At 33.6% G+C, this 13,528-nt stretch overlaps 3 protein-coding genes across 3 annotated transcripts; 2 read left to right on the forward strand and 1 right to left on the reverse strand.

Annotated features, from left to right (window-relative positions):
• Window positions 1-709: 709 nt before the first annotated feature.
• Window positions 710-1,602, forward strand: LOC18031570 (heavy metal-associated isoprenylated plant protein 39). Its single transcript, XM_006421983.2, has 3 exons — window positions 710-870; window positions 996-1,071; window positions 1,151-1,602. The coding sequence occupies exons 1-3, from the start codon at window positions 865-867 to the stop codon at window positions 1,417-1,419; spliced, it is 351 nt and encodes a 116-aa protein (XP_006422046.1). The 5' UTR covers window positions 710-864; the 3' UTR covers window positions 1,420-1,602.
• A 294-nt stretch (window positions 1,603-1,896) lies between these two features.
• LOC18031901 (DUF21 domain-containing protein At5g52790) lies at window positions 1,897-5,169 on the reverse strand. Its single transcript, XM_024188761.1, has 11 exons — window positions 4,989-5,169; window positions 4,801-4,877; window positions 4,631-4,714; window positions 4,417-4,530; window positions 3,843-3,929; window positions 3,640-3,779; window positions 3,469-3,556; window positions 3,226-3,299; window positions 2,940-3,127; window positions 2,610-2,863; window positions 1,897-2,531 (listed from the first exon to the last, which is right to left on the reverse strand). The coding sequence occupies exons 1-11, from the start codon at window positions 5,167-5,169 to the stop codon at window positions 2,481-2,483; spliced, it is 1,338 nt and encodes a 445-aa protein (XP_024044529.1). The 3' UTR covers window positions 1,897-2,480.
• Window positions 5,170-6,819: 1,650 nt separating this feature from the next.
• Window positions 6,820-13,522, forward strand: LOC18031256 (DNA-directed primase/polymerase protein). The gene is made up of 14 exons (XM_006421984.2): window positions 6,820-6,953; window positions 8,528-8,679; window positions 8,882-9,051; window positions 9,158-9,304; window positions 9,409-9,460; window positions 9,819-9,993; window positions 10,169-10,251; window positions 10,585-10,797; window positions 11,142-11,258; window positions 11,365-11,500; window positions 12,049-12,156; window positions 12,301-12,366; window positions 12,460-12,725; window positions 13,023-13,522. Exons 1-14 carry the CDS (start codon window positions 6,899-6,901, stop codon window positions 13,104-13,106), a joined length of 1,824 nt encoding a protein of 607 aa, XP_006422047.1. The 5' UTR covers window positions 6,820-6,898; the 3' UTR covers window positions 13,107-13,522.
• Window positions 13,523-13,528: the final 6 nt, after the last annotated feature.

Consider the following 13,528-nt stretch of genomic DNA (forward strand, 5'->3'; position numbering starts at 1 on the left):
CAAAACAAATGTATGGTGATGCTTTTTTTCCAAAAGATAAATTTGTTTATATTTATTTATTTTTAGGACAGATATTTTTTAAGTTCTTTCCTTTTCGGAATGCAGATTGACCATATTGTATTTGTCCATTCTCTATTGTTGTTTTCTTTTTTCACTTTATTACTTGTAAAGTTATTGTTAGAAAAAAATTTGTGAGAAGAGACTAATAATTGTTTGATAGTAATTAAGGTGGTATCATTCTAAGGATGTTTTGGGTCTTAGCAAAAATGATTTTTGAATTTATATGAAAATATTTGTTAAGTGAAGATGAATTACTTTGAAAGAAAGTTCAACTCAAGAATAAATAATGATTTCTATTGCAATTCCTAGTTGTTATTCAATGATAATATGATATATTGGATTTTTTTTTATAAAAAAAATCTACATCTATTCTCAAACTTTTATTGTAGATATTCAAAATATATATATATATTTTGGAATTTAGAAGGCACTAAAATGTTAAAATTTTTTAACTATTAAATAGTATATAAAAAATTTATTAAAAAGTTTTCAAAAAATCCAGACTTAAAAATGGTCCGACCCTGACAAGTGAGGGCCGGACTTTTTCCCGGGCCCAGGCTTGGCAGCCCATTTTCCCTCCCAGACCACAAACGCGTTTATAGACCATAAAAGTGATAAAACATTTTCTAACTCTATTACGTACCGTTGACAGTCACTTTTGACTCAGCTCACGCTCCTTGTTTTCATTATAAATTCACTTCACAGCTTCGGCTCGTATCATTTCTTTTCACAAAGCTGCAAATTCTTGCTCTGCTCAAGCCATCTCTTGGCTTTCGATCAGCAACTCTCTTTACAACTTTGAAAATGAAGGTGGTTTTTTTTTTCTTCATTGCTGCAAATTTTTTATTTTTCAGTCACACTTGCACATAAAATGCTGTGTCAATAAATCATTTTGATGAAGATCTTAACTGTATGTGATCTTTGTTTTGTTTCAGAAAGCAGTGTTCAAAGTTGGAGTAGATGATAAAAAAGCAAGGACCAAAGTCTTGAAGACCATGGTTGGCCTTGCAGGTATTAAATTTAACATTTTCTTTATTTATTAATTACTGTGTAAAAGGATAGATTTTATTTTTTCTTTTGCTTTCTGAAGGGGTGGATACCGCTTCAATGGACGAGAAGGAGAAGAAACTGACAGTGATTGGAGACATTGATCTGGTGAGTTTAGTGAGCAAGCTCAAGAAGCTGTGCCACGCAGAGATAGTGTCTGTGGGGCCAGCAAATAAGCCTGAGGGAAAAAAAAAGAAGGATGATGATGAGAAAAAAAAGGAGGATGATGAGAAAAAGAAAATAGCGGAGCTTGTTCGTGGTTACGGTGCCTATAAAGTGCTTGGTGCTGCTAATGCTTGTGTTATTTGCTAAATTATGGGGGTTTCTTAGAAGAATTAAGAAGGAAAATAAATAAGAGTCAGAAATTAATGATGGGGTGAATCATGGTTTGTTAATGTATCAAATTTTGTTTGTGATAAATGGATTATGGATCATCATTTACTTGTCTTGGGCGTTTTTGATATATGTTGTTAATGTGATGATATGAAGTGTTGAGAATTGCTTTGCTGGCTTTTGTCTTTATCCAAGAGAGTTCAAAGGGCTGTGTGGGTCATCTCATGTAAGTAAACATGAACTAAATTTAAAAGCAAGTACAGCTGATCAGTAAACACGAGTTTCTCTTGCAGTGTCTACTGATCATTCAACGTTGTTGTAGTTGACATGGTTATCCATTCTCAAATTTACATTTTAAAATGTGTGAACATCTGTGGGATCTGTTACCACAATTTGTAGACTCTATCCCCATTGATATCAATGCTGCTCATATTAATGTTCATTTCTTCATTTTGCATTCGCAATTCTTACATAAGTTTCACATCAAAGAGGACAATGTCAGTGGATCTTCTGGTCTTCACAGCTTCTCATATGATTTTCTTGAAACCTGCTAAGTTAAAATCCAATCAGCAAAAAGAAGATATTGACCTTTCCATATGCTGCACTGAAAAGGGTGCGCGTTAATCTTAGCAAAACAAAAAATTATGTAGCAATATTTCAAGTTACCCGGTGTGCTGGTGGCGAGTGGCCAGTCGTCTCTGTTAATGTGGCCAAAGAAGTTGGCAAAGATTTTCCTGGGGATGCAGATAATGTTGGTCTAATAAATGGGGATTGAATGTATGGCAATGCAGGTGAATGTATTATAGGACTATGATTATATGAAGATACTGGAGTCTGATCATGATGCGAAGGAATTGGGGAATCCATTGGAGTTCTTCTTAGACGAGAAACGAATGCTGCTCCAGGAGATGGTGATTTTTGTGACTCTAGCATATTGATTTTAATTCTGCACAAGAGAGAGAGTTCGTCCAAAAATATGTATTATTGGAAAATGATGACCGTGGGTTAGCTAAATTTGGAGAAATTAATGAAAACGGCAATTACTTCCTGTGCACGTCTACGTAATCATCTGTCTCATCCAGTATCTCTTCCTACAGAAACAGAATTGAAGCCTCAAACATCTAAGTTGTAACTCACAAATATATGCAAATAGTTATTAAAACACTAACTTGTAGCAGTTCCTCCATAACATCCTCGAGAGTGATGATTCCAATGACCTCTTCATCTACACTGGGAAGAGATTCCAATTCTTCCTTTGATATTTTTACGTCTTGTCGTTCCCATTTCTTCAAGCACAGATGTAAATCGGCACTCTTTGCCATTGAACTTTGGATATCAATGTCACTAGAGATCACAGAGGGTGAATTCATGTACGCATTGAACTGCTCATTTTGAACATTTCCTGAAAATATTATAGAGCATCATACAAACTTGCGTGCTGTTACAGCTATCATTTGCAGCTGAAGCAAATGACATTGTTCTGTTTCTGCTAATTTTACCTTTCAACTCTCCTTGTCTCTGCTTCAAATTCGAGTTGATGTTTATGTCATGCTGCATGGGAGCTTTGGATTTTTCCATTTCTGCAATCTCCTTAGAGTCGTTCTTGCACTTAACAACAACAGCCATGTGGCTGTGGCCCTTTTGAAATTGATCCAGTATGTCATAGAGAGGTAACTGATCATGCACCCTACCACAGATTTTGAAAATCATATAGCAAAAACTATCAATTAAATCAAACATGAGCATATGAAGCTGTCAAAATTCATCAACTGGGCAATGTTATACCTAGGAATTCTCCTAATAGTAAGATTTCTGATGGGAGTTTCATCTTCTGGGCGATACTTGATCAAATTTTTTACCTATAGAATATTTTATCTTGGTTAGATTAGCAGCACATGTATACATGAAGTACAAACTTACAAAGACACCCGTAGAGTATAAATTCTATTCTCAGACAAATAAGGCTAAAAGTCTGATATTGTACCGTCACAGATATGCCTGTCCCTTCGAAAGATCAAAATATCTTACCAAAATAGCACCAATAATATTTGTTGGGGTCCCTACGTAGATAGGCACGCGGCTATGTCCATTGCTTATTATTAACCCCATTGTTTTCCTGCAATAATATTACACCATGAGTTTGATATGAGGCAAATCTATGAAAATATTAAGCAACACAAGAGTAAGAGCTAGCCTTACTCATCGAGTCTTGAATTTATATCAAGTGAGAAAATTTTCGACATGGCCGTCATTGCATCTTTTGCTGTCTTTTGTGTCATGTCCAGAGCTCCAGTGATAATTGTTGTTTCATCATGTGTCAATTCTCCACCTTTCCCTGCCTAAAAATTAATACGCATCACGTCTGAGCTGGTGAATTGACAGATCCTTAGATCGGAACTTACCTCATTTCCATGCATGTCTACTAATGTTTTAAGCTCTGCGCGTCGCAGAAGTGCTGAATGTCTTTTGCCTAGGAGCCAATCAAGCAGCTGGCACAAGAGAAGCCCGGATTTAGTGTAGCTGGCGCCCACCAGATACATTCTCTTGTTCTATATCTTTTTTTTTTTTTTCCAGCCTTAAACAAACTTGTGATGATAAGATATTACTCGTTTGGCTTTTAATTCTTTAAGGTTGTAGTCTATCCATTGTTTTTTAAAGGTACCGCACTCATAGATTAAGCATTGTCAGATAATTAAAAGATATTAAAATTCAATAAATTAGAACCATCTAATGGTGCCAAGTTGTGAGATAAACTACAGGGAATCATAGTCACAACTTTGAAATTGATAAATTTTCTTGTTAAATGAACTTAATTCACTGGGTATTTCTGAAATCTAAAAAATATTAATTTAGTGTTATTGTTTGATTTAACAGCTTTATTTTAAGATTTTTTTTTTTTTTACTTAAAAAAAAAAATAGTGTATCTCGGTCTGTAGAAAATTCCTAGCTTTTCGCCCCTGGATTGAAGCTAAGTACCTTGCTTATTGGATAAGCTATAGGGAAGAGAACAATTACGATCAATCGAACAAGAACCGACAGTTTTGCACCAACACTGAGTCCATATCGAGAACACACAGCTTGAGGGATAATCTAAAAAGAAAAATAAAGTCAACTACATAAAAAAATTCCAAGATATCAACAACAAAACAATCAAAATTTGCAGCAAATTTCCAGTTCAAGAATACTGTACCTCACCAAAGGCAAGTATTAGGGTGACTGATATCACTATAGAAGCCCAAGCAGGAAGCAGCGCATCCAGGAAAATTGGCAAGGCCTTAGCAAAAGCAGAATTCAGATTAGTTAACTAAACTTTAGTTTGAGGATTGTAAAGCTAATCCGCGAAGAACAAATTTATAATACCTCCATTGCCATGGCATTTCCTATGAGGAGTGTACATAAGAGTAGATGCTGATTCTTAACAATGGGCAGAATCTTCTCTGCCATGAAGAAATGATCAGGAGATGAGCACAGTCAACAGATGGAAACTAACACGATAATTTATCTGGTGTTTGAAAAATTTCACATTGGAAGTCCACACTGCTACTGACCTGCATTCTTGCGGTCTTGTGGCTGGCCAGCTCTCATTAGAACCTCAAGATCAACAAGGCTAAGGGACATGAGTCCTAGAGTAAGGCCTGACATGAGGCCAGCAAAAGAAACAAGACCGACACATATGACTAAATAGACCCAGAACATAGGCTCGCAACAAGGAACATCATTTGCTGCCATTGTTAAAACCAACGGAAGTTTGATAAAAGAAGAGAACGAGTGAAGTGAGCTTAGTTATGAAAGTTCGGTATTTATAAGATATGACAAATACATTAAGAAATGGAGAAATGACACCGACTGTAACCGCACTGGCCCTAAAACCTAACTTAATTGATCAGAACGTCACTTAATAAAAAAATTGCAAATTTACATAAAAGTTAACAATAATTAGCTACGGTGATGAAAGTCGGTTTTACTTAAATGTTAATGCACTTTGTCTGGTCGTTCGTCAGTATTCACAATAAAGTTAGGCATAAGATAATCTTTTGAGTGGCCAATTAGTTGTTTGGTATGGTTTTCAAATTAAATATTGAAGGAAACCCCCCACAGGCAACTTTGAAATCAGATTACATGATCTTCATTCATTCAATCAATAATCTTATATTACATTAGTTTTTACAAGAACTTAAAAATATATTATTACTCATTTACCAGTCAAACAATTATCATTAAGATTGTGGTGCTAAGATTTTGATGTTATTTTCTTATCTATTACAAAAATAAAAATTTTAATTCAGTAAAAGTTCATGAGTGATGAGTGTTTGTAACTATCGCTAGGTATCAATTGAAAATTAATTCTAATTTAGTTGACATGTATTTAGGCGGCGTTTATTATTTTGATTGAAATCTAAATAGACTTAAATTGGATTGAATTCCGAAAAAAATTAAATATTTGAATCTGAATAATATATTTATTTTTTGTTTGAATTACTAAACATAAATACTAGGTTTTTTTTTAATTTTTTAAAATTAATATTTTTACATTTATGCATTTACAAATTACAAATGTTAAATAAATAACAAACATCTGAAAGAACATAAATAAGACAATATATTATCATAACATAAATTATATTCAATTGAATACAATTCTTTAATATTTTAAATTAGTATATGTTATGTTAATCAATTATATTGTAGTTTATGATGTTTTTATATAAACAAATATTCATAAAAAATTATGAAGATAAATAATGTTAATTTGAAGAAAATAAAAAGATAAAAATAATAATAGTGTACTAGTGCACGATATTGTCACAAGTTATAGAGATGAGTAATAATGTTAATTATTAAATATTATTTAGGTAAGGATAAAAATAATTAATTAAATAGAAATATATTAAAAAATATCTTTTAATAATATCATTCAGACTTTTAGATTAAGTAAAAACTAAAAAAATTAGTTTAATAACTTAATGATTGAAAATTTTCATTAAGTTGATAAAAACATAAACAGCCTCTTAGACATTGATCCTAATTATGAAAACTAAAATCAACTCAAGAATATAATTTATAAACTTCATAAAATTAGATTAAAAATTGAGGTAATAAATGGACTCTTTTCTTTACTAATGGAAATGTGTGGCTTGCAACATCATTATTATTATCAGTTAATTATTACAAAAATACTTATAATAACCTTGAAATTTAACCCCCAAAAAGAAAAAAAAAAACTTGAAGTTTCAAAATAAGTATGATATACAATTTTAACGGTCTTATAATTTCAGTTTCAGATTCGTTTAACGAATTTCCCTCCAAATTTGGGGTAGTTTTGTCTTTTCAAAATTTCCTTCATAAAATTCATTTTTCTCGCATCGCTGCAATCGAAAATCGATACATCTCTGAATCGAAAAGACCCCCACCTTGAAAAACAAAAATGTCATAAAAAAGAAACACAAAAGCAAATCAAATGGACGACGTTGATCGACTCTTCCAATGCTTCAAATGCGGCATCTCTCCTCCACGTAAGCTCCTCTTTCATCCCTCAATTTCAATTAAAACGCACAAAATTAGGGCTTTCACTTGAGCTTTTTAAATTCACAGAAATTTCATTACAGCTTTGGCGATTACAACTGTTTGTGTGTTTCTTTAAAAGCTTTCAATGTAGTTATTTTCATGATAGTTTTACTCAATTACAGTTAATTTTTTGATTATCGAGGAATTTAAACTTAGTTTTCTTCATTTTTGCATAACTTATAGTTCATTGATATAGTAATTTATCCCCCTTTTTTTTCAAATTTATTTATTTATTTATTATTACTTTTTGGGAGAATTGCGTGGGATATACCTCATTTCCTCCAAAATACCTAATATATGCTTTAAATTATAACACTCTTAAATTTTACACATATATAAAATCAGTGAAAGTACAAAAATAGCCTCAATTAAATTCTCATAAAACTGAACTCATATCCTCAAAGTCGGATAAATAGTTGAGAATACTCAACTTTAACTGAACCATGCACAATTAGTAATTCAACATAAATTCTCGTATTTTTCATATTAGTTAAGTAAATAGTCGAGAATACTCAACTTTAATTAAAATGAAAAATTGTTTGGAGAATTCTTTATATTTTTATGTGAGTTGAGTAAAGAGTCGAGAATATTCGACCTTAAATTAACCTTGCCCAAGTATTCATTCAGCAAAAATTCTCGACTTTTCATGAAACTCTAGTAACTAGTGGAGAATATTCAGCTTAAATTGAAATTAAAAAAAATCCCTTTCAATTAAGTCGGAAAAAAAGTCAAGGATACTCAACCTTAATTTAACTTTATCTAAGTATTCAATCAGCAAAAATTCTCGACTTTTCGTGAAAGTCTGGTAATTAATCAAGGATACTCGACTTAAATTGAAATAAAAAATTCCCTTTAATTAAGTCGGGTAAAGAGTCAAGGATACTTTACTACTAGGCTTACTCTTACTCAACATATTTCTCGACTTAATACCCGACTTATATCATAACTGACTTGACTTACTTCACTTGCGTACTTGACTTCCCGCTCGACTAGATACTCGACTTGCTCAATTCCCTTACTTCACTTCTTGCTCGACTAAATACTCGACTTTGTACTCAACTTCTTCCTGAAATGATTTTTCAATCACTTACAACTTAAATTAATGCCTTAAATCCCCACATTTTATGCAATAGTGTGGTGGATGTGTAAGCACAAAAATGAATAATGTATAATTAAACTCATAAATCATCAGCAAATATACTTGTAATGAAATCAAATCAAACCCTAAGTATACAAAATGTTTACATTTCAAACATACATTATCCACCACTTGATAATGCACCTTTTGAAGAGTTTATATTTATCAAAAACCTTTATAGTGGAGGTAAGAGATGAAATAAATGGTGAGAGGAAGAAACTAAGAGAGGAAGAAAATGTAGATAAATAGTTTTTTTAAGGATATTTTTTACGTTTTCCACCTTCATGAGGCACATGTATGTAATAGGGTATAGATTTGATATTTAGGGGCAAATGGGGTATATTTAAATAAAAAACCCGAACTTTTCTGTATGTGTGTTTTCAGCATCTGCTTTGAGAGAGAGGAAAAGAAGTAAAAACAGATTGAAGCAAGATTGTTCAAAACAAGAGGTAGCTTCATCGTCTGGCCTTTTCTCTCCTGGATCAGCCGGCAATGGACATAAAAGTGCAACTGATGTACACTTCAGCTCGGAAAAAGTATATAATCTCCATTATAGTTTGTAGCTTTTCTCTGAATGAATGAATTTTAATTGTAAGGGAATGATAAACTTGCTTGCTTAGAGTTTGTTTCTTTGAGTTAATACCAAATGCTGAAAGTTTTTGTAAATCCATCTTTGATGTTTTTGATCTCTATTCTGTTACAGAATTTTGATTGAATTTTGTATCTCTGTTCCTTCAGCTTGGTTCATCAACTGTTAAAGCAAAAGGTTCTAACAGTGGGAAGCAGATTTCTCCTGTTGTATTTTATGGGACTCCGCATGGTGTGCCTCCCAAAAGACCATTGAGCTTATTGCGATTATTGCGTGAAATACGTGTTGATCTCTCTAAAGAAGATTCATCAAACTTGGGGTATTTGTGCAACTCAACTTCTGCCCTTTTCTGCTTCAAATATATTTCAAATACTGTAGGCAACGGCTTCAGTATGTCTGTCTTAGCTATCTGTATGTTTGCTTAGGAAGGAAATATGGGCGACATTTCCAAGGCAGAATGAAGCAATTATGTTTGCAAAAGGTCATGCTAATGTACGTATATTTAGTTATCAAGACCACTATAATGGGCAAAGGAGGTTTCTGGTTTCAACATACAAGGAGTTCTGGCAGAGGTTCTCTTTAATGACATTTTCTTGTGTAGTTATTCTTGTCAATGTTGTATATATATATATATATATTTAAATTTCTCTGCTTGTGCTGATCGTTTCAATTTCAGGTACAAAAGAATGGATTCAAAATTTCGCCACCATTATGAAGTTATTCAGGAGGTAAAAATTGTCGGGTATTCCTTTCATAAATGAAAACACATCTGCACCCCTACATATGATAGCAATCAGCGAATGTCAAGGATACAAGAAACAAATTCCTGCCACTTTTTTATGATATTGTTAGAATCGACTAGGGAACCGTACAGGGATCAAATTTTGCTAGTCAATAATTGTGTACATTTTATATATGCATAGGAATGTATAAACAATAAATTTTATCTCAAATGGAAGCATCAAGTGTTACAGCCAAACCCTTGTGTGATTAAGCCACTGCCATCACTTCTGCATTCCATTGTTGTATTAACAGAACTAGTATTTTTGCTAAATTTCTTACGCTTCGACGGTGTATTGCTTCCAGGGTTTACCATGTCACCTGTATTTTGATCTGGAGTTCAATAAGAGAGTCAATCCCGAAAACCATGGAGATGAAATGGTTGATCTCTTGATATCAGTCACTCTGGAAGCGTTGTTTGACAAATACTCTATTAAGGGAGATGAAGACTGGATAGTAGAGCTTGATTCCTCGACCGAAGGTTTGGTGTTCTATTTGGTTCACAGTACATAGTCTCTCATTTTATGTGAAATGTAGTTTGTGCTTAACTAATTATGAAAGGACAAGCTTGATAGAAGTATTCAGCTCTGCATTTAATTTTATGATGAACTAAGTTGTTTTGGTTAATTATTTTTACCACTGCTACTCAAGTGCAGAAAAATTCTCGCGTCATCTAATTATTCGCATACCAAAGACTGCTTTCAAGGACAACTCACATGCAGGTGCATTTGTTGCTGAGGTATGCTGTAGCCAATAAAAAATATCAATTGTTTCTATTTAAAATTTCTAAAATCTATCTAGAGAGTAAAGATGGCTGTTGCAACTGCATAATTTATGGTTCATTTTAGCATACTAACTGTTTGAATATTCTTTAAGAGATTGTTAGTGTAATGCTTCTATGGTATATGCAAAATCTAATTTTTCTTTAGCTTTGTTTTTTTTACCGGATGTCTCCAAACAGACTTTAGTTTTGTTTTCTTTGGCTGCTAGAAAGAGAATCTGCGTAGTTGCTACAACATTCTCTTTTCATTGAAATTTCAACTATTGTCACTATGTGATCACGTATTATCAGATATGCGCTCGGATAAAAAGTGCAAGGGAGAGGGAAGCAAAATTTGAAAGCCTGTTTGTAATGAAGGATTCAAGCTCTACTGAGTCTGAGAGCGAACTTTTTGTGGACACTGCTGTCTATTCTAGAAATCGTTGTTTTCGTATAGCTTTATCTTCGAAGGCAGGGAAGAAGTCTTTCCTTTTACCCTCTGAGCGTTTCAAATGTAAGGGCATGGTATGATTCTCATCTACTTAACTTTTTCTAGTTTTACTAGTTATCACGTGATTTTTCCTTTTCATTTAATTATTCTGGAAATCAACACTATAGTTTTGTAGATGCTTTTGTACACTTGTAACCTTCACAAAAAAATTTAGTGATTCCTTCAGAATAGTAAATATTTGTGAAATTACTTCATAAGTAGATGTGTAGGATGACATGCCATCAAATTTATGCGGGCTTGTCGACCATCACTTAAATAATAATCCTAATTTCAGATGGAGAGCTGCCTCTTTTCATAGGTTTTCGAGTGATTTTTGTTTCTCTGACATTTGGCATGCTAATAAATCATTGAATTACAGTGTGAAGAAGACATGTTCATGGCATCTTTGATATGCAATATGGATGCTGACTGTGAGAAACTTTTAGTTTGCAAAATGGAGTTAGATTGTGTTAAGACCCTGCAGTTTGATACAGAGGTACCTTTGGACTCTGCATTAGTTTCACTGTTGAGCTACCTTATAATATGCATAAACTATGGATCAAAATGCAATCTATTCACCAGTGAAATTCGTTCTGGTGCAGGTTCATGATAACTTGGGAAAATATTGTCGTGCTTCTCAAGAATGTGCTTTGAGTGCTTGCTCAAGTGTGGGAAAGTCGCCGTTCCCAGCTCTAGACAAATTTGTTGAATGTATTGCTTCCACTGGAAATGATCCCGGTACTGTCATGTCAATCTCCTATTCTGACGTTTGGGGCATTTAATTGAGTACCCTATGGTGGAATTACTTATCGTTTTTTATTGTTCATTAATATTACCACTGATTGCATGTTTGTGGTAGATAATTGTTCATAGGTTGGCTTGAATTACATGGTTAAGTAGACTCTTCAGCAGAGGGTGGGTTCAGACAGTGATTTCTTAAACTTTGTCTTATGGATATGGTTGTGGTGGATAATTGTTCATAGGTTAGCTTGAATTACATGGTTAAGTAGACTCTTCAGCAGAGGGCGGGTTCAGACAATGATTTCTTAAACTTTGTCTTATGGATATGTTTGTGGTGTTTTTCTTGCTATTCATGTAAGCTTTACTAGAGAAATAGAATACCGATGGGATTCAGCGTCAATGATCTTTACTTTTGCGTAGAAAAGGTGTCTTCTTTTCCTTTTCTCTTTCCTTGCCTTAACAATGTTGTCACAGAATAGTATAGGTAACAGATGCATTCTCCCTCATTTACTTTGTCATCCTGCTGATAATTTGCTGAAATATAGGGAAAATTCGAAGCTGGTATTGGTTCTCAGAGTATGGACTGATTGTCTACAGCATGTCAAGAAATAGATACTGTGAGCGAATTGGTAGAGAGCATAAAAGCAATCATGGTAAATCTTATTTATTTTGTATCTGTTAGTTGTCATGATACCACATTTCTCTTGTTTGACCACTTTGATTATCAACAAGATGCTCAATATTTTCATCTGCGTATGAGATGGAGATTGATACAAAACAAAATTTAATTGGCACAGTTATGTATGTTGTTGATCTGCGGAGAGCTGTTTATTATCAGAAATGCCATGATCCAGATTGCAGAGGTGCAACATTTGATCTTTCGTCAATTTATTAACGTTCATATCCTTCCAAAAGCTTGATGATTCATTTGAAATTAATATTATTAATGGCACCAGGTTACCGATCTCCACTTCGTCCAATCCCAATGGACCCCATCCCCGATCTTCCGTTTTCCTCTGATTCGGAGCATATGGTGCATCATGGAGGGTCTTCACATAATAACACCGAATACCAATTTGTGAAAAATGATGAGAAACATGATTTGCTTTATGATGATGAACGAGATACTGAGAGCTATTGTAAAGATTCATGGTGGATTGAAGCCGTTAAATTTGCAAATGATGTTGAAAATAAGAAGATGACATGCGAGCTCGGCAATCTGGTTAGTTTACTTAAAACTTATTTAGCTCTTTTATTTCCACTTTAGTTGATCTCCACTTGATGTCCATCTCATGTATATAAAATAAGCGAATTTTGTGTAGAGAGAATAAGCCAAAACCACGCATTCTTGTACCTGGTAGCCAGATAGGATGAATAATGCAATACCTGTGACCATGAAGGAGGTTAAAAAGTGATACTTCCTAGTGTCTCATAAGATCTTGCATTGAATAATGGAAGCTTTCCAGCCGTATTCTTTTTTTGAAATTAAGTTTGATACTTCCTGTTATGTAAAAAACAGGCGAACAATGATGACGAAGATGATAACTGGTGGATGGTGGTAGAACAAACTGCATCCCATGCTGAACTTATGTACTGCAGTTAATTTAAACATTCAGGTTTTGGATTGGTGACATAATCAAAAATGGAAAGCTGGCTCTTCTGCTGAGTTTTTCTATTGAAGGATAAAGTGATAGAAGTGATAAGTAGAACGCCTAACTGCTTACGCTGCAAGCCATGTTGGGTTTCTGTGGAAGTAACTTGTCATAGGAGCAAAGGGTTTGTATATAACATTGTTGGGTTTCTGTGGAAGTAACTTGTCATAGGAGCAAAGGGTTTATATATAACATTATAACATCATCTGCATGCAAATTTCAGGAAGTCCAAAGGATTTGCATGTTCTGCTTGTAGAAAGCGCCATGACAACGAATCTTATGCAACAAAAATGAATACAAGTTGCAGTTTTTTTGTTGTTTTTTTTTGTGTTTGAAATATTATAAAGCCAGTTAAGTTCTTCAGAATTCCCCA

The sequence above is a fragment of the Citrus clementina genome, unplaced genomic scaffold (genome assembly GCF_000493195.1).
Source record: "Citrus clementina cultivar Clemenules unplaced genomic scaffold, Citrus_clementina_v1.0 scaffold_9, whole genome shotgun sequence".
Classification (NCBI taxonomy): Eukaryota; Viridiplantae; Streptophyta; class Magnoliopsida; order Sapindales; family Rutaceae; genus Citrus; species Citrus x clementina.